At 40.1% G+C, this 24,009-nt stretch overlaps 1 protein-coding gene across 5 annotated transcripts in view; it reads left to right on the forward strand.

Moving 5' to 3' along the window:
* KIAA1549 (KIAA1549 ortholog) overlaps window positions 1–24,009 on the forward strand; it is a 153,023-nt gene that overhangs the window by 115,184 nt on the left and 13,830 nt on the right. For 4 of the 5 annotated variants that reach the window (XR_005104460.1, XR_005104461.1, XM_037389185.1 and 1 more), the window contains exons 11-18: window positions 6,049–6,251; window positions 9,616–9,740; window positions 11,697–11,711; window positions 15,096–15,301; window positions 16,956–17,179; window positions 19,024–19,168; window positions 20,813–21,046; window positions 22,151–22,203. Coding sequence is in view for 3 of the 5 variants with exons in the window: in XM_037389185.1 (XP_037245082.1) it covers window positions 6,049–6,251; window positions 9,616–9,740; window positions 11,697–11,711; window positions 15,096–15,301; window positions 16,956–17,179; window positions 19,024–19,168; window positions 20,813–21,046; window positions 22,151–22,203 (1,205 nt within the window). In the remaining 2 variants the exon portion in view is untranslated. The remainder of the gene's footprint in view (window positions 1–6,048; window positions 6,252–9,615; window positions 9,741–11,696; window positions 11,712–15,095; window positions 15,302–16,955; window positions 17,180–19,023; window positions 19,169–20,812; window positions 21,047–22,150; window positions 22,204–24,009) is intronic. The other variant, XM_037389186.1, reaches the window with a different exon arrangement.

Genomic DNA, 24,009 nt, shown 5'->3' on the forward strand with positions numbered 1-24,009 from the left:
TTTATTTCTTAAGAAAAACAAATGGGTCTTTTTCACTGTTTTGAGGGAGGCTGTGGGGATGCAACTCTGTTTCTATGTGATCTTCTAATACACTTTTTTGATAAACAAAGGTTTCTTGTGTCTTAACTCAGATATGCATTATTATTACTGAATCACAGGTATAATTTGTATGCGTACTTTACAGGTAGTCCCTGGCTATGATCCCAAAGGGTTTTATTTTGAAGGAAAGCAATGTAAACAAAAACACAGAGGGTATACTTATGTGCATAAAGGGTAGGAATGATATTAGAAGATTTAGCTGAATAGGAAAATGAGACTGAGAAAGGTGAATGTGCCTCAGTACTTCTAAATTCTTATGTATTGGTAAGTGGTTGTTAAGTATCTCATGGAACAGTCATTGCAAACAATAAGGGTGAATGATCCTTGCGGGAGGAAGAAGTACGTAGCACCTTGGATGGGGTGGTAGAAGTGTGGTGAAAAAAATGAGTTCAAATTAAGAAGACCCTAGGACACACACTAGCAGCTGCAAATAATTTTGCTTACTGGTGTGCTATGAGAGTAGTGCAGTGAATTCACACTACCTTATGCTATGGTGCCCTGGGAATATGGAGAAGGGTTTGGTGGTGTGAATCTCAGGTTGTGGAAGGCAGTTTGCAATGTTTAATAGCTTCAAGCCATTCTAAATCAGATTGACTCACATTTTCAGCCCACATTAATTTTGGGAACATTGATTCTCATTGCCTTGCTGCGTTTAAACTAGTAGACTTGAAAACATTTTTTTATGTAAAGTTTCTTTACCCTGTAATTTTTGTGGCATTCCATGTGATAGCATGTTAGTAAGGTTGTATGTCAGCAGGACTTCTTTACAGGGGTTCCTGCCCTGTTCATAGATTATGTACCAACACTAAAGTATTGGTTTTGAAATCATGCTTAGCTCTTTTGTTTCCTTAGAAATGTATTTTAACAGCCTCTGCTCAATGCATCTAGCTCTACAAGGAAGAAGGCAAGACTGTGGTATAAAAAATCAATAGAAAATTGTCTTAATACATTATTTCTCATATTACATCCAAATTCAAATGCTATTAGCAGGAACTACAGGAAGAATAAGTGTATTTCTTCTCTTCTGCTTTCTGCTGAAATTATTCACTGACCTGTGTGTGCAGTATTTGCTTTCTTGAGAAAACATTGTTGACATTCCTGATGTGTCTCTGCATCTAACAAAACAATATGTTGGCAATCATGTTATATTTCTGTGACTTAAACAGTATTGAAACTATTAGCTGCTTTCATGGAATAAGTCTTGACCGAGGTGCACAGACATGGTAGAGTTCTGCAGAAATGATTCGCTTTTTCTACAAATTGAGCTTCAAGTACTTTTTTTTTTTTTAATTCAGTGTGTGACAATAGAATTTAAGCACTGTCTTGACTTACCAATTTGAAATCATCCTCCCCTTTGATTTCAGCTGGTTCTGCATTTGTATAATGGCGTAACACCTTATAAATGCAGTTTAGACATGTTCATTCTGGTGGTAAGCTTCAGAGTAGTTTATCTCTTGCCTTTCACAAATACATAAAGATAAAACAAATGGAAACCTTCTCTAACAAGTTACATTTAAAACAAGAAATCCTTGCTAGTACTGGTTTTGTGCGCCATTAGGAAAAGGTACTTGAGGCTGATAAAAAGAGGCTCAGTTTCAGCACCTGAATAGGTAGTGGTATCAGCACAAATGTGCTCTTAAAAAGATCGTATTCTTCCTTATTGGTGGTTAATTTATGAGTAGTAGGTGACTGATCCACACATAGTATTCTGACTAGCTGTCCTAAGATGAGTGGAAGTCATCCAGTTCGTTACACTATATAACTTGATATGAAGAGAAGGAAGAATTCAGCAGTTGGTATGCAGAAGTTCATAAGAAAAAGCAGGAAACATCTTCACTCTGGAACAACAGTATTTGTTCCTTCCACTAGGTCTTGGTGATCTTGTCTTGCAGAAAGCAGACTTGCGTTTCAGTTTCCGTCAGACACTTCTCACTGAAAATGTAGATTTTCGTTAGTATCACTTCTTGGTTAAAATCATAATGTTGCCATGGTCTAAGAGGTGAGGTATCAAAAGTGTAGATTTTTTTTCCCTTTAAGAAAACAGAGTGGGTTTCTGTCAGCATTGCTTCTGTAGTAGTAATTATAATAGTATTTCTATTTCTCAAATAATGGGTATTATTTTTAAGAAGTAATTTTATCTTTTTGTTGAGGATCACTTTTTCATATTCAGTCAGGTATCATGTTTTATATATTTGTATTTTTGCATTATGATTTTTTATCATGTTTTTTCATTCATACGTACAAACATGTGTGTACACACATGTGTACAGTTTCTCGTACTGTTCATGTATTGCCTGGAGCTGGTAGCGCCAACTTAAGCTTTTTTAGCAGGAGATACTTAGAAATGTTATTTGGCTGTACCAGCTCTGCAAGACTCGAATCACCCAGGCCAAAGTCTTCCATTCAAGTGCAGTTTCATACTGAATGGTTTTATTAAGATGGTAAGAGCTTGTTCTTTCAAAGAATGAGGTTAAGAGAAAATCAAGTGCTCTGTCCAAATTTTAAAAATCATTTTGGAGAAGCTCAGTACATATTCTCAGCCTTTGGGGGTGCAGGGTGGTGAAGGAAAGGAAGCTGTAGCAGAAGGTTATTTTGTGTGAGGGAAATGTTTTTGCTGAATCTGTGGGGAACTGCCCATTTCTGACCAAGTTATAAACCTTTAGGAAAATATTTGCATGGGAATGGACTTGACATAGACTTGTTAGAGATTTACCAGTTAAATTCTTGTAGGATTACACCTGTTTGGCACATACAAACTCTGTAGAGCTGTACCTTAAAAGCTGTGCACAGAGATTGTTACAAGGCCAGGTAAAGCAATGAGCCTCAGGTTGTTGGCTAGTGTAAGCTGGAACTGGCAGCTGGCAGGCAGAGGGAGAGGAGGGCAACAGGGCAGGACGGGAGAGACTGGTTCTGCTGGGCTAGGAAGTGTAAGACCAGATGAGGAGTTTGCCTGACTGCAACTTCAGGAAAATAGAGCCACGGGGTCTGTGGTGCCTGGGGTGAGTGCTCCTTGAGGCCTGGAGTGGTGATGCCTGAGACTTGCCAGTCCTCTGTTGCCAGCAAGTGTCCATGAAAGCCATTGGCAAAGTCTCAGCCACCCTAGCTGTGGATGTGCATAAAGGAATACATCCTTTCTCTTCTTGCATCCCCTTCTTCTTTCACTATGTGTCTGCCAGCTTCTGCGTGAAATCAGATGGGTATCCTGGTTTGGTTCTACAGATAACATTCTTACATTATACCCAACTTTGACGTAGACTGGGCCTTCTGCTATTAGTCAAGGAGCCAGCAGGGTGGGAGAGAAAGCTAGAGAGCACCTATGGAAGAATTAAATTTATGATTTTGTAACTCAAGACTATTGCCAATGCCCTATGCATGAGAAGATCCGGTTGTGACTGTTCAGACAATCTTAAGTGTGCTGTTTGTTATAGTATGAGTGCTTGTCTTTGCAATACGAACAGTCTTTTTAATTCATCTCCTGTGTGATCTGTCGGCAGATCAACATTTGTGTGTACATATGCTGTGGTGTACGTACATTTTGATATGCTGTGGTGTACGTACATTTACACATAAATATATCTGTCTCCGTAACTGTGCTCAGACAAAAGGTTATATTAGACTGCAGCTAGGAGTGAGACTATTCAAAGTTAAAAGATTAACAATCTGTATTTTTGCATGTTGTTTTACTCCCCAGATGGTTTACAAAGCCAGTGTGCTAGAGTTAGCTCTAAGCTCTGTTGAAATGCATGCTTCAGACATGCAGCGATCTTAATAAAACTGTACTAGTAATTCCAGTATTACTAGGATGTTTGTCTCTTCAGCTGTGCTTGTCCACCCCACCAGTCACAGTATTCAAAAAGCAGTAGTACCTTCGCGGGGCCAAGTCAAGTGTGCTCAGGAAAGGGTAGAGCACTACCATATTTGTTGCATAAGAATTGAGGCTAGCGCATGAAGACTGTCATCATCTTTGGAGCAAAGGGGGCTGGAGGCAGTGCAGGGGAACGTAGGGAAACAGAGGAAGTGATCATCAGGAATCAGCAGCATGGTGTATAGGCACGAGCGTGGAGTGTGAAAGGGTTAGAAGGGAAACACTGAAAGGGTTCAAAGGGAGAGTGCTACACACAGGAATATCTTCAAAGAGAATAGACATAATGGCAAGCAGATCAGAGGTGGAGGTGGGGTGACTTAAGAGGAGTTTCATTAATCAAAGTGCTGCAAGCTGGCATGATAATTCTGAAAGTGGAAGTGAAAAGGTCCTCTTCAGAAAGTATCTGGGGGAGAATTCATGGAGTTTGGGGGTTGGTTTTTTTTTTTAAGTGAGCAAGATCTTGAAGGCAATGTTTCATCTCTGAAGGGCGGGAAGTTTCAGGAAAGGTTCACTAGGTGTCTGACTCCAAAAAGTGTTACACCTTCACCTGGTCTAGCTCAACAATGCCTCTTTGAATCAATGGTTGCAGTTTACATAGATTCAGTAACTGTATCACCCATAATGCTGAATTGAAGACTGTTGTAAAGCCCAAGAAAAATGGAGTATAGTGGAAGACATCCAGATTTGTTCAAATAATAAGCTTACTCATTTTGTGAGAAATGAACTCCAAAACCTCAACCATTCAGATAGCTGTTGGATTTTATGGGAGAGCTTTTATTGCCATCTACTGGTTTTTAACAGGCAGTTTGCTCTACTGCAACATCCTTTCTAAGAACCATTTGGAAAATGTTTGCTTACTGAGAAAATATTTTGAAGAGATTGTTTCAGAATATTCCTTAGGCAAGCTTATCTTTGGCATGATATCAGACGAGTCTGTTTGTAGTTAGCGATGTTGGCATGCCAAGCTTTATGAAAGGGGGTTCACTTAAACATCTGGAACCTGACGCACCCATAAACACACTCCAACACATGCTTCACTTCGCAGGAAATCAGCTCTAGGAACACACAGAGGGTTTTGTACGTGTGCTGTGCAGTGGGTAGGTGTGCATGTATTTCGAAAACTGGAGTTACCAACATTTCTTTCTAATTTCAACTTTCGAACTGTGTAATATTGAACAGGACTTGAGTAAAAACTTTCTCTGAATTAGTTCTTCAGAATTTCTAATTGCTCCAAAGCCCAGAAAAAATCAGCAGGAGAGCTTGAAACTTAGAGGCTTCATTAAATTAAGTCTGAATCAAGTCATTGAGAAGGTGAGATTAGTTTTTTTCTAAATACAGTTATGAAAATGAAAGGCCTGGTTCTGTGTCTTTCTCAAGCAAGACGCCCATTGAACCCATAATCCCCTAATAAGATCTCTAGGATAAGTATCTAATTTCTCGAAACTCCAAAGCCTTTTATATATTTTCTGTCTATTCAGTATGAAATTCCTAAGAGCTAGATTTTCAGTTCTTTTTTTGAGGCATCCATGCTGCCTGAAAGTCACTGCCAGGCTGCCGTACAGCTCAGATCTGCAGAATGTCTATTTTTCATCAGATGAACTAGGTGTTTGCACAAGCACTCCCAGACTCCTGCGGATTTGAGGAGCTCAAAGTGAAGATGATCAGCAGTGACATTATTCAGATTGTTTGAACTCACTTCACTCATTTTGATTGAAAGAAATAGAAAGATGACCTGGCAGTGGTAAGCATTTCAGTTGGTACACAAGTGTCTATGGCCTTGCAGCCACAAGTAAACAAAAGCTCCTCACACAAAGCTTAAATCTTGAAGGAATAGCTGGAAAAAAGGTGTAGCAGCAACAGAAGGCTTTTTTTTTTAAACTAATTTGATGATTTTAAACTGTGTATCGTATACTGAAGTAAGCTGACAGAGTTGTAGGGCATTTATTTTTCTTTTCCGTACAGCTCTCATGTTCATTCCTGGGATACATAGCCTGGCCATCCTCCTAGTGGCCATTGTTTGCAATCTTAACCAAAGCCTTTGTACTTAACAGTTCCTGTTTTTTGTCTTTGTTCTTCTCTCACAGCTACAAGCCCCCAGTGTGAAAGGCTTTGATTTTGCTAAGCAGCATCTGGGCCAGCACAATAAAGATGATGTCCTGATTATCCATGAGCCAGCTCCTTTACCGGGACCTATTAAGGATACTACCCCATCTGAAAATGGAGATGTGCCCAGCCCCAAATCCAAGACTTCCTCAAAACCTTCAAAGACTGTTCGACACAGAGGGAGGTCAGTTCACAGAGATAAACTGTAGTAGATGATAATTTATTAATCACTGGTGATTAGTTATATTTTTAGAGCAATTTCAGTGGAAAGAACTGTTCCATAGCTCTGCAACTTGCATTTTCTAGTGGGCCGTCAAGGGTTATGCCTTGCTGCTCATACAAGGTTCTGAGAATTTGGTGTCCATTTTTCTCTAAAAGGCAACATGCTCATTTGAGAGGGGTATTTAAGACACTGCTAGGTTGGCTGGAGTCAAGTCATTGCATGTATAGTGAAAACACTTGAGTCTGTGTTTTCTGATGCATTCTCTTTGTAGTGATCTTTAGCTGCTAAGGCAATGGCTTACTAAGGCTACTAAGAGCAAATGAAAACCATTGACAAATAACAGTGTTTTTCAATAATATTAATAGTGATCAATAGTTGTATGCTAAGTGGCATTTTCCAGAAATAAGCAGTCTCATGCATCTTCCCTTAATTTTGAAGAGTGTGTTTATCGGTGGTTATCTGGTTGCTCTCATAGAAAACCAGCTTTGGTCAAGAAAAGGAATGATAATTTACAGCTGTGCAAGTGGAGAAGTGTCTGTCAGCCATCAACAGTGATTTCCTAACCTTTTCCAACAATCAAATTATGTGATTGTGTCTTGCTGGAAAGGACTATGTTTGTAGGATAGGCGCCGTAACAGAGCTATGCAGTAAAAAAGGATCTGTGCATTAAAAAAAAAAAAAAAAAGATGAGTGGGAAGGTGACAGGTGGGGAAGAAATGGAGCCCTGAGGAGTGTTATGATAAGTCTCAAACAGCTCCTTACTGTGGACCTCCTCTGTGCTGCACTTCCCAGTAATTCTTCCTCTGCCTCATATTTTTGCACTCCTTTATCTCCAGCTCTGCATCCCGTGTTCTTTTACCGATGTGCTATTGCACAGTGGGAGAAAAAAAAACAACAAGGGCAGAGTTGAATGGGCTTAGAAAGAAACTAAAAGTGGTTCTGACTGAACTGCAAGTCTCTGACACAACTTGGTCCTCTGCTCAGCCTTCTGTGCTTCCTCTAAAGCCCTAGTTGTCCTAAGAACCTGGATTTGTTTTCCCCACCTGGGCTTCATTCAGCTCAGGTTCCACCTTCCCAAATGCTAAAGCCTGTCTTCCTAAACTCCCTGTAGGCCTTGCAAGTAGTCGACTTCCAGTGGTACAGTGGAAGGTGGGCAAAACTGGAAAACAGTGGAAGAAAAATTAGCTAACTCACTTTGGTATAGCTTAAATAAATTAAAAAAAGTTAATATAAATCAGAAGGATGAGTGTTTCTGTGTTTCTTTTAAAAAGTTCAAAAGTGGCCTCAAACAGAGGTGATATGGGGGGGGGGGGGGGGGAGGTATCTATGTTCACATGCACATAAGTATAAGAAGGAAATTTAAACTTGAGGCTGTCACTGTATTTCATCTAGAATAGTTCAGAAAATGAAGCAGGAAGAATTTTCAGAAGCCAACATTTTAATGCTTCCCCTGAAGACAGTAATGAATCATTGATCAAATTTGGAACAAAGATATTTCTTTTTTTTAATAGCATCTAAATTCAAACACTTCAAAATGTTTTCAAAAGAGAATTTCCATCTTCTCCCTCATCCTCACTGAAGAGTAAATCTCCCTTTAGGCTTAACTATGGAGATGTTACCATCATCTCCTTAACATGCTGACATGCCCATGTCAGCTTGAGATTTAAAACGTTTACTCCCTGAGGCAGAAGTTGAAATGTGAAGTGATGGCATAGTGTGTTATGTTGGTTTTAGCTGTTTTCTGTTTTGTGAGGAAATACAGAACTCAGTTCATCACAATGCAATTCAGGACTGTATGTTGCATGCCAGGAAATATGGTGGTGATGTAAGTACACATTGTGTATCTGTAAAAAAACAACAAACAAGAAAAACAACTGAGTTCAGAAAGCACAACATTTCTAGGCTTCTGCTGAGAGCTGGACCTGTTGTTTTGGCTTGAGAGGATACAACTGCATATTCCTCAGCATTTATAAAGACTGACTGATGTTGACACAGCACTATCTATGTTTTATAATTTGCTTAATGATAATTCAGATAGGCTGAGGAAAGAGTATGAAACAATACAAAGCCCAGTGAGGTGAAACAAAGTCAGTAGTAGATCTGGAAACAGAACTCCAGCCTTATGCTCTGCTGAACCAAGGCAAAGGTGATGGAGATGATAGCTCTGTCCCCCCTTTCTGCCTTAGAAAAAAGATGCAACGGTGCAGATCTGTAAGGTAATTGAGAATGATTTCTCCTTTTTTCCCTGCTATTTTCTTTTTTTGTTGTTGTTGTTGAGGTGTGACTTATTAGTATTACAGTCCTGGAGAAAAGAATGAAAGACAGAGTTCAATTAGCAGTGCATTGTTCAGGGAGGAGAAGGGGAGTTGAATTCAGAGTATTGCCTGCTGCAAGGAATAGGTGTAACTTTCAGTGAACTTGGCTGGCTAGATATAGTTATCTTAGTCTTTGTGCTCTGGACAGGTTGACATTTAGCCAGGAGCCTCAGTAACTAGTTCAGATATCCATCTAGCCCAAGCAAATCTTGTACTTAATAAGGTTAATGCACAGACATGTGCACACTTCCAGTGATTAACTCCCTGTGGGAATAGAATATGAATGTTCACAAGACAAAATGGTCACTAGAGATGCTATCACAGAGGCTGATCCTATATGAAAAGACAGACTTTGGTGTCAGCTGGGCAGTGGTGTATGCCCTATGTTTTTGTGATTTTTATACTATGAATAATTTTACAGCTGAGGTATTCTGTTGGGGAAAATCACAGTATTTCTTTATATTTTTCTGTAATTGCCCACCAAAACTACAAACACTGAGATTGTAATTTGTAGGTAACAACGGTTTTTAAGAATCTCATGACTGCATGGGATAAATACATAAAAGTAGTATTTTTGAATGGCCCTATGTTTAACTAGTCTGGAAAATATTCACACGGACTTGTAGTGTTAGCAAGAGAACAACAAATTAGCAAGTCTGAATATTAGACTTAATTACCTACATGGGTTTCTTAGTTCTAATATAATACTTTTCGTCTGAAAAGTAAACTGCTCCTTACAAATGCAGAGTTTTTTCTGGAAGTGTATTTTAAAGGAAAGGTTAGCTAATAATCTTGTCACATGTGAATCCTGTTGCAGTTTTCACATGCAACAACAGTAACATCATGGAAATTAATATCTAACTATGATAATTTATTATAAATTTACTTATAAACAGAGGAAAACTTTAGCAGTCTTTGCAAGATCTCAGCACAGGATTCTTTGTGTGTGAGAACTGTGCCCCTTTGCAAACTTATGTTACATGTTGGTTTGGTTTTTTTGTTTGTGTCAGAGTTTCGCCATCAGATGCTGACTCCACAGCAAGTGAACAATCCAGTGGGAGAGAGACAGGAGAAGAAACCGCAAGACCATCAACTGTTGCAAATGATGGCAAACCACGCAGAGCAGTGAAGAAGGGTTTGTTACTTTGGTTTTTGTGTGCACTAGCAGTGCTTTACTCAGGTTGAAGAGTTACTCTAGTGCTGTAGCTTTTTCTGAACTCGTTGGCTGTTAATTTTTCTGGTTTGTGTCACAGAAAATTGTCTCTCCTTTCTGTTTTAGTTCTGTTGAAACTGAAGATCTACACATTCTTTTCATTCCAGCAAGCTTTTGAAACTAATGGCTTAGCAGGAATGAATCTTCCCTCCCTTTCCCTCCTACACTTCCCCCACCCCACCCCCAGCAAACCTTTCCATCTAGGCCTAATTGTGGCTCTTGTGGTAGCAATCTTGCAGACAGTTACATGGGCAGTAGAGGTCACAGCAGGACTTGATACAGCATGGAACTGTAACTTTAAAAAATGAGATTAAAAAAATGGAGACCACAGAAGTAAAAGTTTTGCAAGTAAGTTCTGATTCAGATATCAAAATGCTTTTGTGATTATAGTTTAGAGAGATGAAAATCCAGCACTAACGTGTTAATAACAGTGAATTTGTTGTTTTTAAAGAACAGTCTTTCTTCCAGTTTAAAGTGCCACCGATTGTCTTGGAGGTGCCCTGACATATATTTCTTTCCTCATTGAAAAGTTGATAAAACACTGCAAACCCATGTTCATTTTTAATTAAAAAAATTTGTTCAGATTATTTAGCTGTTTAAAAGCGTCCTTTCTGAGAGCCATTTGGGTTTAGATGGCAGATTGCTTGCTCCTTGCTTGAGGTTTTAGTTACCAGATCTTTGCCTTAAATCACAATAGTTGTCTTAGAAAAAATTCTGATACTGAATATATTGTAGAGAAGTTTGTGATATCCCCAGATGTTCTTAATACACATGGTCTTGATGGCAGCAGAAACTGAGAAAGAGAAAATATCTGCCATGTTGTGAGCAGTCTTTTCAGTATATTGAATGTTTTTCCACATTGTCCGTGAAATATCAGCTAAGATGTAAGGATGACTACGGAGGAATGCAGTGCCAGTGAAATTCAGATCATAGCAGACAGATGTTCAGGTTTTGCTTATGTTGAAGAAATGAGATTGAGGAATACATAAGATAGTTTATATAAACCACTAGCTCTTGGGTGCCTAAACAGCAAGTTAGATAATGTATGATTCTTAAACTTTCATAATGTGGACTACTCCTGGAAGGGCAAGGGTGATGGATCAGGCTTTCCTCTGTAACAAACATGTAAAAAAACCCCACAGGATCTGCTAATGTGAAAGTTATACTTCCTAATAATTCAGCAGTCAGTGTATGCTGTATGTAGTTTCCACATTTTACAAAAACAAGATACTGTGCTGATGCTATGTAAGTTTTCAGTGCCTTAGGTTTGCTTTAAGGACCAGAAATCTACCAAAGTAAATACACAAGAAAACGATAATGCTATGACAGAGCTCATCTCATGATGGTTTATGAGTTGCTCCAACCTCTCTGACTTCAATTCTGCTCTGATTTAGTGTTCTCCCATTTCTTGCCTGGGAACTCCATTTTTGTCTCTTCGTTTTCCATCTAGCTTAAAATTTTATGTGAGGTTTAACATGTCCTTGTGGTGTAGAAGTGTTAAGTATTGCTGCATCTAAATTATCTGGCAAAAGCAGCAAGGCTATTGTGTGAAATACGTCCTTTTTACCTGCCATGCCCTTACTAAATCAAATATACTATTTTTTCAGCATTTGGTGCCTCTAGTTTGATAATCATAGGGACTATTTTTACCATTCAGAATTGGAGGTACTGTCTGCGGAGAGCTGTCTTATCTGTTGAATGGCAGATTCAGCTCCTTTTTTTTGTTCAGCTGAGACTTGGTGGTTTGAGCCAAGTTCATGCATTTAATTCAGAAGTAAATACAATCGTCTAACCACTCTGTTTTTTCCAGTTGTCATTCCAGCTGAATTATTTGTAATAATTACTGTGTTGTCTCTTCTTTTTTCTTTATGTTGTCAGGAGCAAACAGAGTGGGTAAGTAACCAGAGCTGATAGTTGAGTACAAATATGAATAGAGGTGCTGGGTTAGCTGCAATTATATCTTAGGATGGAGAGGTTTGTCTTCTGTGTCTAATTGCTTTTGAGCTATTGAAGTATAAAAAATTCTCAGTACCACAAATTATAGTCATCCAATTTAGGCATATTTTTCTAATTTCCTCCCAATTCTTTCAAATTGTTGGGGAAAAAAAATCACTGTGAAAGAAGCAAAACTGAGGCAGCTGTTGGTCCTCAAGCTAGCTTTGTATAAACAAGTTAGAGATACTGTTAGAGTTAATGTCTTCACTGGAAGGCTGAGGCAAACACAAGCTACCTGCAAAGGAGCATAAATATCTTCTCATGAACTAATATTTTTCCGGTTGGGACTGAGGCACAGCAAAGATGGGGCAGGAGAAAGCTGATGCTGGTTTTGATAATGCATACCGTATCTAGTGATAAATTAAGGATTGTCCCCTCCAACAACAGTTTCCATTTTATAATGGTAGAGAAGGATGGATACAGCTATGATGCCTTCCATTGTTCGGTTTGTGCAAAGTAACAACTAATGAGAGTCATCAGCTGCATTCTAGGGATGTAATCTACTGGGATACAAAGAAACTGTGAAATTTATCTGCCCCTGCATACTCTGGCATGATTCAGGTACTAGTGGATCAGTGGAAAATTCCCAGTGACTTTACCTGATTTTAGGTTAGGCTTTATGCACCTTGGTTGCCCTGCCTCTTGTTTTTATTTCAAGAGGATGCAGGAAGCAGTAGCCTTCCTCTGTCTCCAGTTGTATTGTTTTTCATATGAAATCATAGCTTCCTGTAGAGCAATTAATTTTTTGACATATCAGTTCAATTAGTAGTTTAAAACAGGGGAACAGTGATGCACATCGATCCTGACATGTGACCAATACAAACTAGTTGATTAAACGTGTTTTGTCCAATATTTGGGTGTTCATTCCTCTCCATTATTTTTCAGCCTCAGCTGTCTAGTCTGAGATCAAAATTTCATTCATATAGTACCATCTGAGAGCTTTAGAAGATGGTCTTCTAACCACAGACAATAGTGTAACGTAAGAACTTTGAAATGAGATACCATTCTTATTCACTCAGTGAAAACTTCTAAAGCAGCGCATTCATGTGTGGAGATGGAAACAGTTTCTCCTTTGTGTGTGTACAGCACTGTGCCGTTCCCGACTTTCTTATCTACTACCATCTTGGTTTGTATTCATAGACATATTCAGTGTATGCACACAGAGAGGATTTAAAGGTCAGATGCAGCTTATGGGGGTTTTTTGTGGGTACGTGCATGCGTCTTTTCTGCAAAAGTGTAACATACAATGTTACTCCAAAGCCTTACCAAAATTTTACAGTGGGACTTTTGGACAGTTCTACAAAATTAATTTAAGAACATTTTGACTAGGAGGCTGCTGCCAAGCATTTGTTTATATGTGCAGAAGGAAAGGTTATGGATGAAATTATAAAGATTCAGAGTCAATGCTCTGCAGAATTGTATATAATGGATCTTGCTAACCAAGTAATATGAAAATAACCTTAAACTTTTATGTTGGAGGTCAGTGAGCTTTGAAAACTGCTATTAGACTGGACAGGTTGGAAAAGAATTACTGATGTGTGGGGAGAACAGGAAAGATTGATGCAGAAGTTCAGATTTCCATTGTGCTATGGGATCGCTTTGAGGGATTCACACTAACTACATAATATATCTCACGCCCCTCTCTGTGAGAGGCAATGTTTGCATGCTTCTAAGAAATGCTTGAAGATGGGGCTGTGAAGGTGACAAACGGTAAAGGTCATATAAATAGCTACAGAAGAGAGATAGATATACTTAATTTAGGCTCTGTGTCTTGCAGAACATTTGGGACACTGAAATCTTGAGTTGAACTGTTTACCTTCTTTTTAAGGACGCGTACAGAAAAGTCACATTTATAAATGATGCATACCATTTGCAAATGTGTACATTTGACAATGCATTGATCAAGTTTGAGAAATATGAAAAATAAGAATTTTGCTTAACTTGTGGCCAGATCGCTTTCCAGCCCAAAAGTAATATGCTGTGAATATAATAGTGTACCATTCCTTCCCTCTCCTGCTCCCTTTTTTGTGCTAAAAGAGGGAACCAAAGGAGCAAATCATCTACTGTGATCTTCTCCAGGAGATAGCATTCACTCCTCTTCTGAACCCTATACTTCATTACCAGCATGCATTGCAAATGGATCAGAGCAGTGGTTATTTTCTTTTCCTTCTTGTCTGTTGAAGTTGGATCAGATTGATCAGTTGATTCTGTATTGGAATCTGATCTGATTCCCTTTCCTATTTGAATCTGAGAACCACAGCCCATTATTAGAATTCTGTGCAATGTTGTGGGACTGTGTCCCTCTGCACTGTTGTTTTCCTCCGTAAGAAGAGACATATCTTAATCTCTTATTGCTTATATTTCATGGTGAAAAGCAGTTTGAGAATTTGTGACATTACCATGTGGACAAGACAAAAGAATGTTTTGCAAGTCTTCAATAGTTTCTGTAAGCCTAATCCACATAATGGTTCCTGTTGTAGGCCTAGCTCCAGCAAAAAAATACTTCAGTATGTGCTTAACTACAAACCACTGGGGTGATCTTACAGAATTCAAGTCTTTTGAAGGAGATGACCCATTTCTTTTGAAGTCATTAGCTCTTGACAGGACCAGGGCCGCATCTTCCATGTGTATTGGTTTCCATAATGTCTTTTGTTGATCATGTTTGAGTTGATTTGACATCTTCAACAAATCACAACATGGCAATATCTGTGCAGCTTGCTTATTACTATGTGAATGGTTTATCCTGTCACAAAGAAGAAAGCTGCTTTAAAAGCTTTAATTGGTAAAATGTGTAAAACTCTTAACGTTTTGTGTGGATTTCGAAGGGATGTGGTTTTTTTTTGTTCATATATCATCCTTTGTGTCATTCAAGAACTTTGTTGTGCAGTGAGACATCTTTTATTGCTCTTTGAACCTCCATTTGAGGAATTTGCATCTCCTTAAGAACTGATAAGAGGAACCATTAGCAGTATGTAGTTGAAAGGCTTTTTATGGAGTAAAGTAGATGGAGGTTTTGGGGTTTTGTAAATGCCAAGAGCTTGATTTGCAGGAGTAAGGAATGACAGCTCACCTTCTGGAAATATAATGGAAAAATGTTTATAATTTGCAAACCACTGGGTAAACTTGTACACTAAATGTGATTAGCTGGAAGGCCTGTAGGGTAAGTTAAAGACAGATGGAAAACATGACATGGTCTTGTCGCATAGCATCTGTAGAGCTTAACATTTGACTGAGGCAAACCTAGCAGCAATACTATACTCCGTATTTGTTCTGGTGATTTAGGACCTCCTCAGACCAGCAGTGGAAACGAGCAGCACTCCTCAGCCTCTATCTTTGAACATGTGGATAGGATGTCACGTTCCTCAGATGCCAGCAGACGGGTCCCAAGCAAGATCCAGCTGATTGCCATGCAGCCAATGGCAGCGCCTCCGGTTCAGAACTCGGTGCTTTCTGATCGAGTAGCAGAGACTAACAAAATTAATAAAGAGGTATGTTTAAAGTGCTTTGAATATTTGTGGAGGTCCATATGCCCAGCCAAGAGGGAAAAGTATCCAGTTTCTTGTTTTCGGGAGTTCCTTATTAGTTTCTGAGGAATTGAATTTTGACAAGTTACAAGAGTAGTTCTCTTTCTGTCTGGAGACATAATCTGACCTGTTTTTAAAAGATATCTAAATGAAAACTTAGAGAGGAGCAGATTTGATGATCAGAATACCTTGTGTTACCGTCCTTTGGCTAGTCAACTAGACAAGTTATGAAAGTTATGTTAATTAATGTGTGAGAATTGGAGCATCTGGACCACCTTGGTTTTCATTCTACACTGTTCTTTTGACTTTTCAGCAATTCAGGATGCGGGTTATACAAACAAGTTATCTGAAGATATTCTGGGGTGTGAATTCGCAGCACATTCATTGCTTTCAATTTGTGATGTGTTTATCTGACAGTAAACATAAAGAAGCTTCCTGCTTTATCTGAGGCTCATGTTACTGTAAGCAGAATAGGAGCATGCCTGGGGCGTTAGGATAGAAAGTCATGCACTGTAAAACCACATCATACACTGCCCGACAGTGTTATGTGCTTGCATCCTGGTTTTGTACTGGCGCCTTCTCATAATTGAGTGGAATATTACTGAAACCTTTAATTTAAGATACTGTGTTTCTGAGTACCTGATGGAAGAGCGGTAAATACACGTATCTAGTCTACATAGGCGAGAGGGGCCATAAAACAGAAATCTAACTATAAATGTAAAGAGTAAGTCTGTCTTGTGTCCCTTGTATGTTTTGGGGGGATTTTGGTGAGACAGTACACAAAAATCAATTTTTATTTGGGTTTTAATCCACTGCTTCAGATGTGTTCTAGAACTAGCCCAGCAAAGGCAAAACAGTCATTGCTACCTGATCTGGTGCCCGACTGTTTTGCATTGGTAAGAGTGATTTCAGTGAATATTCAGTGGTGTTATGACAGCTTTCCCAGATAATGAGATGCACTCCAGGGAATCTGGAAAAGAAGATGGGAGAGAGGCATGAGTACTCAGCCTGCAGGAAGATGTAGAGCTGGTAATGCCATGTTCCTCTAGGGACCTGGGCCCTTGTATTGCTGTTACATTTCTGCATAGCTTATGGCAGCCTCTCATACTCGGCAGAGGCACCAGGTTATGAGCTCAATTAGATCATTAAGTTTTCTTCTTATCTGATGAAGGTCGTTAAAGGGAATGGGTGATGGATTTCAGCACTGTTGTTCAAATGTATTTCTGTTTGACGAGCAAAGGTAGATATAGTCTGTACTGGTTAGTCTTATTTTTTTAGAGCAGTGTCACTTCTGGCAGACAGCTGGAGTTTTTTGTGTTCCTCCTGCCTTTGTTAACAAACTGCCATGTCTCTCAAATTGCATCTGCTGTGCTGGCAATTGTATTGTGTATAATATTACATCTACCTGGGGAGACAATGAGGATACTGCAAAATATCCAAGAATGAAAGTGTGCTTACAAATTGTGTGACTTATTTTAATCCTTCAGAGGGAGGTAGGGGCGGGCTGGGAAGTGAGGAGGAGAGGTTTACAGAAGAGCAGCAAAAATTCTTTTTCCAAAAACTACAAATGAAAAATGCAGTTGGTTTTCTTTCCCCCCCCCCCCCATCCCTCTTTAAGATACAAACAGCCCTGAGGCATAAATCTGAGATTGAGCATCACCGCAATAAGATTCGCCTTCGTGCCAAGCGCAAAGGGCACTATGAATTTCCAGTGGTGGATGATGTGGTGGTGGTTGACTCCAAAGAACAGCACAGAATATATCGCAAGGCGCAGATGCAGATTGACAAGATCTTGGACCCTGGAGGCAGTGTGCCTACTGTCTTCATAGAGCCCAGGAAGAGGTAGGGATTTCAAAGCTGGGGAAGTACAAGATTTTTTTTTCGGTCAGCATCCAAAGTACATCAAATATGTACTTCTGAATTTTCAGAGCTTAAAATAATTTTGATCACTAGGTGAATTTGAGTTATCTATGTGAAAAGGTTTGGTTTGTTTAAAACATTTTTATTTCTTTCAGTATATGCCAATATGTTTTGTTTTCAAATTATTCTTTTACAAGTTCTCAGTGGTGAATTCTCAGTGAACAAACCCAAATGTATGAAGACTGTCTTAAAACAATTCGGTATTTGCTCTGCCATTTGTTTGAATAATTCTTGTGATAGAGAAGGATCAAAATTGCAATATAAGCACTAACAAAGATACATGGAAAATACAGACTGCAAGTAATAATATTTTTATGAAGGGGGAAAAGATGCAAAATAAGGAAACCCTTGAAAACTTAAAAAGCATGAAGATTCTGAATTTTAAAAGCAAATCCACAAATCGAGACAACCTTTTATGTATTCCCCCGGGGAATGAGGCACATTTGGCAGCCTCACAGATCTGCCTTCCTGGCCTTGTATTTTCAGAGAAAGTCTTCCCTGGGCTCTGTTTAGGGCTTAGGAATACTGGCATTTTGTTCCCGGAGCACTGGTACCCTGTGACTGTTTCCACACTGATAGAAAGTAGCTTTTTTCCATCTACGTAAGTTCCTCAGCTGGCTAGTAGAGATAAACCCAACATGCCAAGCGTGAAGCCTTGTTGGCAGTGTCACAAAAGCACAGCATGGTCAGGGTTGGAAGGGACCTCTGGAGATCATCTGGTCCAACCCCCTGCTAAAGCAGGCTCACCCACAGCAGGTTGCACAGTCACATCCAGGCAGGTTTTGAATGTCTCCAGAGAAGGAGACCCCACAGCCTCTCTGCGCAGCCTGTTCTGGTGGTGTGTTACCCTCAAGGTAAAGAAGTTTTTCCTCATATTCAGATGGAAATTCCTGTGTTGAAATTTGTGCCTGTTGCCCCTTGCCCTGTCACTGGGCACCACTGAAAAGAGCCTGGCCCCATCCTCCTGGCACTCGCCCTTAAGATATTAGTAGACACTGATAGGATCCCCTCAGCCTTCTCCTCTCCAGGCTCCACAGGCCCAGCTCTCTCAGCCTTTCCCCACGAGGGAGATGCTCCAGTCCCCCAATTACCTTGGCAGCCCTCTGCTGGACCCTCCCCAGCAGCTCCCTGTCTCCCTTGAAATGGGGAGCCCGGCACTGGGCATGGCACTCCAGGTGTGGCCCCACCAGGGCAGAGCAGAGGGGCAGGATCACCTCCCTCACCTGCTGGCCAGGCTCCTCCTGATGCACCCAGGGTCCCACTGGCCACCTTGGCCACATGGGCACACGGCTGGCTTGTGGGCAACTTGCTGTCCACCAGGACTCCCAGGTCCTTCTCCGCAGAGCTTCTTGCCAGCAGGTCAGCCCCCATCCTGTCATCTGTTCTGGTACTGCAGATGTGTCAAACATTGGTCTGGGAGGTCTGGAGAGGCCCTGGGTGGGGGCTGGGACATGGGCAACTTTGAAAGATTAATGTAAGAGAGGTGACAGTGGGGGGAGTTTGAGGGAGGAATGGGACAGTTAGGAGAGCTGCCAATGAGCGAGTTGTTAGGAGAAGCTTGAGGAGAGTGATTCAAGGCTAACTAATGGGACTGGCATGAAAAACTGGGAAAGGGAACAGGAAACTGGGATAAGTCAAGGATGACTTGGAGGGAATGGGCAGAGTTCAACCTTGAGTGTAATGAAGAGAAAAACTGCAAAAAAAATGTGATTACCTTTGTCTTGTTTTTTTTTTTTCTTTCTGCTTTTTGTTTTCTTCCTGTTAAGTTCTCGTGCAAAACGTTCTCCTAAGCAACGTCGTCGACATCAGATAAATGGGAGTCCAATTGATGCAGAAAAGGACAGGTTAATCACAACTGACAGTGATGGGACATACAAAAGACCTCCAGGAGTCAATAATTCTGCATATATTGTATGTATGTCTCTTGAATGACAGGAGTTTTCTGATAATATTAATGACCTTTGTGACATTGGGAAGTTTTTTGGCCTTCTATGGTCTGTATAGCTAGTTTGGCACATGTAGTTGGCATGTAAATCAAAGTGAAACAATGATTTCCTTGGGAGTCTGTCAGTGTTAAGCAGTAATATTCTGCCAAGTATTCCTTGATAGTAAAGATGCCAAGGACCAAACCCTTGTTTTCATTAATGCCGCTGTATTATGCACATGAAAGTGCGCTCGGCATGTTTCACAATATCTTGAACATAGTTTCACTCTAGTCCAATTTGCTGGATGTTATGTATTTGTTACAGGAAATGTCATCCTTTGCTCTCACAGAGTGGAAGGCTCGGTTCCTTTCATGAGAAATTTTCTCATCTTTATAATGTGGGAATTAATTATTAATGAAAAAGAAACATGTCTTTGTACTACAGTAACTTGAAACAATTCTAGTACAATGTCTTGAAAATTAATTTTGTTTTCTGCCTAAAAAAGGCAAAGACACTGGAAAATGCTTCTGTTCAATCATATCCATGTGTCAAACTGTATTTAGGTATCTTTAACCACTTCTAAGCAGACTTTATTAAGCTTAATGCTAGTATTTGAAACCCCTGGACAGTTTTCATCTTGAAAGGTGGTTTAATAGTTTTAAAGATTTTCACCATTAGCTGTATATGCAGTCAGGTGACCACAGTGTCAATTTCTGCTGTTTCTCTCTGCCTTCAAACAAGAGTGTGATGATTTTAATGTTATGCTGCAGCAGAATGAATTATCATCTGAAGGTTTTTAATTAAGACATGTCACACAGCAAGCTCAGCCCTTTGGGCATCTGTTGCAAAACAGTACTCAGAATGCTAAGTTCCTGATAAAATAGAGGCTTTTGCATCTTTCTGACTGATTTTGCAGTCTGCAGCAATGGTAAGAATGAGCTTTGATAATAGGTCTGCTGCTGTAAAGCTCTTTTAATTTCCTGTTACTGATGAACAGGAAGCCCATGTGGTAAGATCCTAGGTAGTAATTGTGACGTATGCCTTCGATATTGCTGTTATGAAGCTCTTACGTGAATCCCATTCAGGTGGTGCACCCAAGTTCAAGTTCCGTGCAGGTAACCACTTAGTTGCTTTACAGCTCCCTTTGTGTGTTTTTCTAGGAGGCAATAATTGTTTAATATTACTACTGATGTGGTCAATTGTAAGCTGCAGACTGAAATAATTTCTTGGAACTGCAAAAGCTGCAGAGAATTCAAAGATGTAGACAGAGCTGATTGTCTTTTTCTGGGTGGGGTGAATGCTCTATGTATGACTTCATTATGTGTTTGCAAACCACAAGATTTCTGTTATAGCTGAGTAACTCCTGCGCAAAGCTCCGCTGCCTTATCTGAGATCAGAGTCTTTCAGATCACACTGAATGAAGTATTTGAACTGCTGGTGTTGTGTATGTGCATGCAGAAGTGGGCAGGGTAAGGGGCAGGTTTTGTCCGGCACTGGGACTTGGGCCATTTATCTCGTTGTGGTTCTGGCAAAGATGATGTTGCTCAGACATAAGGCCCACAGAGACTTGGAAGCTGGCTGGTTAGATCCACTCTGTGGCTTCCCTTCACCTTCTTTCCGTTTCCTCCAGTCTGATCCAGACTTGCCTCCTGAACCTCAGACATCATCTTCAGCTGATCTGGGAAAGTTCCCTGGCTTGCCTTCCCACCCAGTCTCCCAGTACATCCCACCTCAGCCATCCATTGAAGAGGCTCGGCAAACCATGCACTCGCTGCTGGATGATGCTTTTGCGCTGGTGGCTCCCAGCAGCCAAGCAGCCAATTCCACAGCCATTGCACCACCTGGGGTCTCTGCAGGACAGCCGGTAAACAACACTCCTGCTCGAGCAGAGAGGGGAACTATGTGTACCCAGTGGGGATCACATTATTGTCCAAGTCAGGCAGTAAACAACCCATTTAATGTGAGCGATGCAATTTAAAAGGCTTTTCTGGTCAGGTAGTTAGCATCAGTTGAGCCGTGGTCACTGTTATGGAGCCCTAGCTGTCAGGACTTACCACAAATGTGGAACAGTTTCTGGAACTAGGAAAAGTCAGAAATGATGGTCACAAGATGGTGAACTTGTATGGAGCCCTAGCTGTCAGGACTTACCACAAATGTGGAACAGTTTCTGGAACTAGGAAAAGTCAGAAATGATGGTCACAAGATGGTGAACTTGCTTTTTAAGCCATTTGGATTCTTTTCTCATCCCAGCCACAAGATAATATAGGAGTTTCCTCCTTTAGGATAACTTTTCTGTTCTTCTCAGTTATGATCTTCAGCAGATCAGTCTTATGTCCAAGAGTAAAACTTCCTATTTTTTTTTAATGTATGCGCTAGTTCATATTTTGACAGTGAGAAAAGAATGTATTTGACTTGGGCCATATTTTTCAATAGGGTATCCAGATGCTTTCAGGAGGTGAAAGATATGGAAGCAGTATTTCTGTGTATGATTTTTTGCATTTTATGGAGCACTGAGACACATGGATAGTATTTTAGGTCGTGTTCCACAGCCATTTAGTACAACTTCCATAATGCCATTGGACTGTTGAGTCTGAGCCCTATGGCCTCTCTGCTGCAGTCTGGTGCTTGTCGAGGTATAAAGAGATTTCCAAATGCAAAGCTTGGTTTGCTGGAAGTTTTAAGCTAAGTAGACATTAGAGCCCTTGATCTTCTGCAAGTGAGAGAAAGTATTTCTGAAATGTTTTTAAGACAAGACTCTGATCAGACAGGAGCGACTGCTAGCCCACTGTAGCGTTGATTCCCAGATCTTGTTGTGCTTCTGGTTTTGTAAAACGAAGCTCTTATGTCTGCAATCAAGTCACACATGCAGGCCTAGTGATCTCTGCCATTCATCACTTAAAAGGCTGACAGTGGACTTCCCAGGGTATGCATTTTGATTTTAATTTGGGTTTTTTCATTATTCTGACAGAGATATGTGGAATTTGGAATGACTCCGCCAACAGCACCAGGTCTCCTACCAAGGTAGCTTTTCACTGATAGAATTATCATTTATTATTTTCCTTGCAATTCCTCCAAAGTTCTTACTGGCACTGCTATATTATTATTCAAAGTACTGTGTAAATGAGAAGTAACAGGAGTCCAGATCCAGCCTGTATAATTTATTTATGTAGCATGAATGACATATGCATGCTGTGTGGAATCCAAGCCTCCATTTAAAAGAAATGTGTTTCTAGCCCCTTGGCTGTAGAGATATCCTTCCAAATATTGAGTAAACCACTGAGTTCCAGCTTTTAGAGAGCCTGAAACAGTTACTCAGATGCATGTAATTCTCCCAGTACTCTTGCTTTCATCTTGTTTCTGTAGCCTCAGGGCAACACTCACTCGCAAAAGCTTTCAGATGACGAACACATTCGTTCTATTTTTAACCAAGTTGAGAATACATTACAGAGCATGGTGACCCTCACGGAGAGAGTCTGCCTTACAGGGGTTTTATTATAAAATCAGGGGGCAAGAACAAATTTTCCATCTTCTCCTGGCCTTGCTGCGGGAGAATCATGTAAAGAGAAGAAAACAGTTGTCCAGGTAACTGCTATTTCCACATTTGGTGTCTGTGTTTTAAACTACACGTGAAGTTGGACTCTTGAGTCTTGGTACCCACTGTGGTCGGACTTGTCTCACCCCCTCCAAGCTGCTGCAGCCAAGGTGCTAAAAGGGTGGCTTCGTGCTGCTCTTTTTTAAAGCTCACCATGTGAGATGAAATACCACTGGTATCCACATCATTCATTAGACTTCACCTAAAGTCTTCACTGCCTTGGAAACTTGGCGGTAAAATGGATCTGAAGAACTTTCTTTTATCTGTTGTTCTGCAACCTGATTTTGAAAGGACCAACTAGAAAAGGAAGAGTCTAAGCACATTTTCTTACTTAGGTCTTGGCTTGAAGGTGACAGTTTCAGTGTGAGTGGAGCATATGTGAAATAGCACGCAGTATGACGTGCAGTATATTTTTTGTAATTTAAGTTACCTTGAAGATTATGAGCTGTGAGACTGCCAGCACAAAGCATAACCAATTGTTTGTTATTGAGGATTTTCTCTTTGTTGGCCTGTTGTGGATTCAGGGAAAATGTGATAATTCAATCATGAAAGTGCTGTAACCCATGTTAATACAGCTGAGCAAGGTAGTGTCTTCGCAACATATTTTTTGCTCAAAAGTTTATCAACCTTTGGCATAGGCACTCTGGATTTCTGTAAGTTACAGATTAATGGCATCATTATCAATAGTTCAAATGCTTGCTTTGCCAGTACCGGCAGATAAAATTTAAAGGAATTCTTCCTGATAAGGTCAACAACTGTTGTAACTTTATTTAAAGTAGGTTTCCTAAAGCTTGATCAATAGAAAACAAGGAAGATTTGTCATGGTTGTGGAGTAGGGGTTATGCTCAAATTCAGAAGATAATGATAAACAAATTGTTAGAAACAGTGCACCAGTTAGAGGAAGGAAAAATGACCAGAGTTCAGTATAATTAGGTGGCATGTATCAACGTCATAGTACATTGGCTTAAATATCCAATGTATAGAATAATAGTTGGGTGACCATACTGTTCCCTTCTCTGTACAAATGCAGTCAGAATCTTTAATGGAGTGGAACCAACCTGGGTTAAAAAAAAAAAATAATGAAGTGTAACCTAGGTCACGTAACAGCTAGGCAAACATAAAAGCACAATGAACAGCTCTTACCAGAAAATGAATATTGCGTCATGCAACAGAGATAGAGATACTTAGCCATAGTGGATTAGTGGTGTAAAATTGATTTTTGAGGCAGTATCTCC

This window comes from Falco rusticolus, chromosome 5, assembly GCF_015220075.1.
Source record: "Falco rusticolus isolate bFalRus1 chromosome 5, bFalRus1.pri, whole genome shotgun sequence".
NCBI lineage: Eukaryota > Metazoa > Chordata > Aves > Falconiformes > Falconidae > Falco > Falco rusticolus.